The sequence below is a fragment of the Nannospalax galili genome, unplaced genomic scaffold, assembly GCF_000622305.1.
Source record: "Nannospalax galili isolate Female #2095 unplaced genomic scaffold, S.galili_v1.0 scaffold33, whole genome shotgun sequence".
NCBI lineage: Eukaryota > Metazoa > Chordata > Mammalia > Rodentia > Spalacidae > Nannospalax > Nannospalax galili.
In genome coordinates, this window is record NW_008335436.1 from 1,973,420 (window position 1) to 1,977,471 (window position 4,052).

General features: G+C 41.7%; 1 protein-coding gene across 1 annotated transcript in view; it reads left to right on the forward strand.

Moving 5' to 3' along the window:
• Positions 1–870: 870 nt before the first annotated feature.
• Positions 871–4,052, forward strand: part of Lrrc31 (leucine rich repeat containing 31) — a 27,777-nt gene continuing 24,595 nt past the window's right edge. Inside the window, 1 exon segment of the mRNA XM_008830147.1 lies at positions 871–1,057. Within this exon segment, the coding sequence (XP_008828369.1) occupies positions 871–1,057 (187 nt within the window).

Genomic DNA, 4,052 nt, shown 5'->3' on the forward strand with positions numbered 1-4,052 from the left:
ATCAAAGACAGGAGCTAGGTCTTATTCATCACTGAACTTCTTGCATCTAGAACAGTAACTGGCTCATGGTAGGTTATTTTTTTTTTAAAAGCTCAAGGAATGAGTGGATTCGTTTCCACGAGCATATTTTCAGTGGAATGATGGTGCCGGGCCAGAGAGGAAAAAACATGGAATGCCAAGATATAAAGAGATGGTACACAGAGAGAGGAGACTAGATCGCCTCTGGGGACAGCTTTGCAAATGGCCAGGCTGGTTAAATGTATGCAAAAATCCTTCTGCCCCAACATCTTTTCTTTGTTTTATTTATTATTTTTTATTTTATGTGTATGAGCGTATTGCCGGCATGTATGTAAGTGCACCCAAGTCATGCAATGCCCAGGGAGGTCAGAAGAGGGTGTCAGATCCCCTGGAACTGAAGCTACAGATGGTTGTTAGCTGCCATGTGGGTGCTGGGAATCGAATTCAGGTCCTCTGTAAGAGCAGTCAATGCTCTTAGCCACTGAGCCAGCTCTCCACGCCCCTGCCCCAACATCTTTTACAAGACAACTAGAATCAGTTCAGTCACTTAAAATATATTGACATACTTGACTCCCTTGCCAAAGTGATGTTTAATGATCCGTATCTCACACAGTAAAGTAAGGCAAATTTGCTTTGGGTTTGTATGTGTTGCCTATCGATTGGTTCCCCGATCCTGGGTCATACTATTCTTATTTTTATGTTAATTATTACCAGCAGTAGAAACAACATGAAAAGGTTGAGAGGAGACTTGGCTAAAGGAGAGTGCTTTGCAGGCTTCACAGTCTTACTTCTCGGAAATCCTAGAAAACAGAAAGTGACAGGAGGCTGTCTAATTAAGATTTCAGTTTGACCATGAGTGAATCAAGCAAGACAGAGTCCTCCGATGGAAAATTCAAATCACATAATTTATTTGTCAACAAACTTCTTAGGGGCTCAAAACTCAGGCCCTCCCAAGCTGAAAGCAGAGAAGGGAAAAATGACCTCAAAACTGACTTCCAGGCCAGCGACATGTCTCTGAAGATGTCCAGCGTAGACACTGGTAAACTTTCGGCTGCTAATATTTCTTTATTTTTTAGAATAGTTTTTCTTCCAAAGAGATCTCGTGGTTTAAAATAACATTAACATTAATCTCTGTGGTGTACATTTATTATGACTTAAATGCTTTAAATAGTTTGTATTTTTACTTTTAGATTATATAAAGGTTTAGTAAAGAATCTATGTTTTCCTTTCATTAAAACACAAATGATTTTTCCTTTTTAAAAATGAGTTAACTTTTAGCAGCTTCATACATGTATGTAATGCATTCTGACTACACTAGCCCCTCCGTTTTTCACCTCCCTCCTCCCCATCTCAACCCTCCCTAGGAATCTCTTTTCCAGAATCAAGGCTTCTGGTTTTGTGATCCATTTAGTTTAACCAAGGCCATCTGTGTGAATATTGGATTGGAATTAGCTACTAGAGCCTGGTGGGGTCATCAGTGGGTACACAGCTGAAGGCAATGATTCTCCTCCCCATGAACCTACCAATATCAAATAGTTCTGCAGTGAGGGGTGAGGCCTCCCAAGCGCCTTCTCCAGCCATGCCTAACTGTTGATGGGCCCAGTCCTGTGAAGACCCAGTGCAGCTCTGAGGTGCTGACTGCAAGGCTGTGCCTTGCTCAGCTGACTTTTTCTCGGCCCTTCTCCCTATCTTACACATCTACATTCTTTCTGCTGATTAATTTTCTTTTCCCAACAGGGTCCTCAAACTCTTGGGTTCAAGTGATCCTCCTGCCTCAGTCTCCTGAGCAGCTGTAACTAGTGCAAATCACTACACCCACAACTGGCCATTTCTTCAAGGTGCTTTTCAGGGGTTTTGGTTTGGTGTGGCTTCCTATGCATGGATTTCTATTCAGTTAGCAAACATTTACAGAGCGCCTTCTCTATGACAGCCACGGAAAGCAGGACCTTACATAGGCAAAGAATCAAATGCAACTTTAATTGGCAAATGAAATTAGGGGGAAACAATGTAAGCTGAGGAGCTACAGCAGGTGGGCTGGGGTGCTGAAAATAAAGGGTCTGGACTGGAGGATTCATTTGGTGGCATTTGAATAGAGATCTAATATAATCGACCATGTACACAGATGTATTAGCTACAATAACTTTCTAGAAAAAATGGGCGGGGTAGGTGTTAAGTGCAAAGGCCCAAGGAGATCTGGAGGTCAGACTGTTTGAGAGGGAGTCAGGACCAGGATGCTGAAGCCAGATGAGAAAGGCAGACAGGAAGACCAGCAGGAGACTGACTGGCGCAGCTTCAAGCCTCACAAATCCCGTCTGCATTTACAGAGTGGTCACCACCTTCCCTTTGGAACGTAGTGTCTCGCTCAATTCCCACCGGGCTCCATGAAGCTCAGGCAGGAAGTCTTCTACTCAGAACATTTTATTACACACATGTACGATGACTACGTCTCCTCCCCCATTGGTGACTATCTTTGGCTTTCCCTCTCTCCTGCTCCCTGCCTTGCTACATTTCAGCTATTTTTAAACACAAATTCCCAGAACAGAGATTGTAATTTGAATAAATATTGCTATATCTGTCTCCAAAGTTATGTTATATGCAATTGTTATATTATCAGGTTAATGTTTTTATTATTTTAAAATTTTTATTTATTGTGGTGTGTGTGTGTGTGTGTGTGTGTGTGTGTGTGCACAAGTGCCATAGGGTAGTGTGACGGTCAGAGGACAACTTTCAGGAGTTTCACCATGTTCCACCCTTGGGTCCCACAGATCAAACTCAGGTCATCAGGTTTGGCAGCAACTGTCTTAACCTGCTGAGCCATCTTCCTGGCCCTATTTATTTAGTTGGCTGATTTTGGGGTTTTTTTTTTGCATTTATTAATTTGTGTACATGTATCGTGATGCTCCTGTGGAGGTCAGAGAACTTTGGGGGAATCAGTTCCCTCCTTCTACCCTATGGGGCCCAGGGATCACACTCAGGTTGTCAGTCTTGGCAAGCACCCATTACTCACTGAGCCATCTCACCAGCCTCCGCTTTTTTTTTTTTTATAAAGACTGGGTCTCATGTAACCCAGGATGACCTTGAACTTATTATGTAACTGATGATAACCTTAAACTCCTGATACTCCTACCTCCGTCGCCCCGGTTCTGGTATCACAGGTGTGCACTACCACACCCAGTTTTTCTTCCTTTCTTTTGGGGTAGGAGAGAGAATAAATATTTTTAAAGCATTTTAAACTTTTACTCAAACATATATTAAAAATAGAATAGTACAAAGTGCCCTTGGTTACCTGTCTTTAGCAATTATCAACTCAGGACAGTTTGCTTTTTTAAACTACACTTATTTCCATAGGATTGTTTAACATCAGATGCCAAATAGAACATTGTTTTACCTGTAGATAAGTTGGATGTATTTTAAGTATTTTTTTTAAAGCTGCGTTTGAAAAGAGGCCATGCCTGCTGAAAGCTAGTTCATATTTGTTCTAAACTATGTTTGGAGCTTCTGTAAAGTGGGTAGGGAATACCAGCAACCGTCATTAACCTAACAGGGCAAAACCAAGCAGCAGCCACCCTGCAGTCCTGGCCGTCCATGTCACACCCAGCCTCTCCACCGCTTGTTCGCCCCAGAGAATTGCCCTGGAGTCAGGAGAATTCTGCCCCATGTGGCTTTCATACCTGCCTCCTGTTCTCCATCACACTGTCTGGCTCTCCTTGCTGCTTTCCTGGCCTGAGCATGCTTTTAATTTTTTTATTTTATTTTATTATTTATTTATTTATAGCATCGTTTTTAATTTTTAATAACTACCTGATTAGAAGAAGCATTTCACTACAGCTTTAACATATTCAGTAACACGCCCCAGAGCAAGAGTACATCTTTTTCACAAGTGGGTGCAAGTTTCTAGGTTCACAGTTGAGTTAATACAGTTTTACATTATTGAACTCAGTATAAGCCCTGTAAGACATAATATTGGATGAGTTTTTAACCTTTAAAAAAGATCTCCATTTCATTTTAGAATATATTGTTCCTTGAAGGCAGAC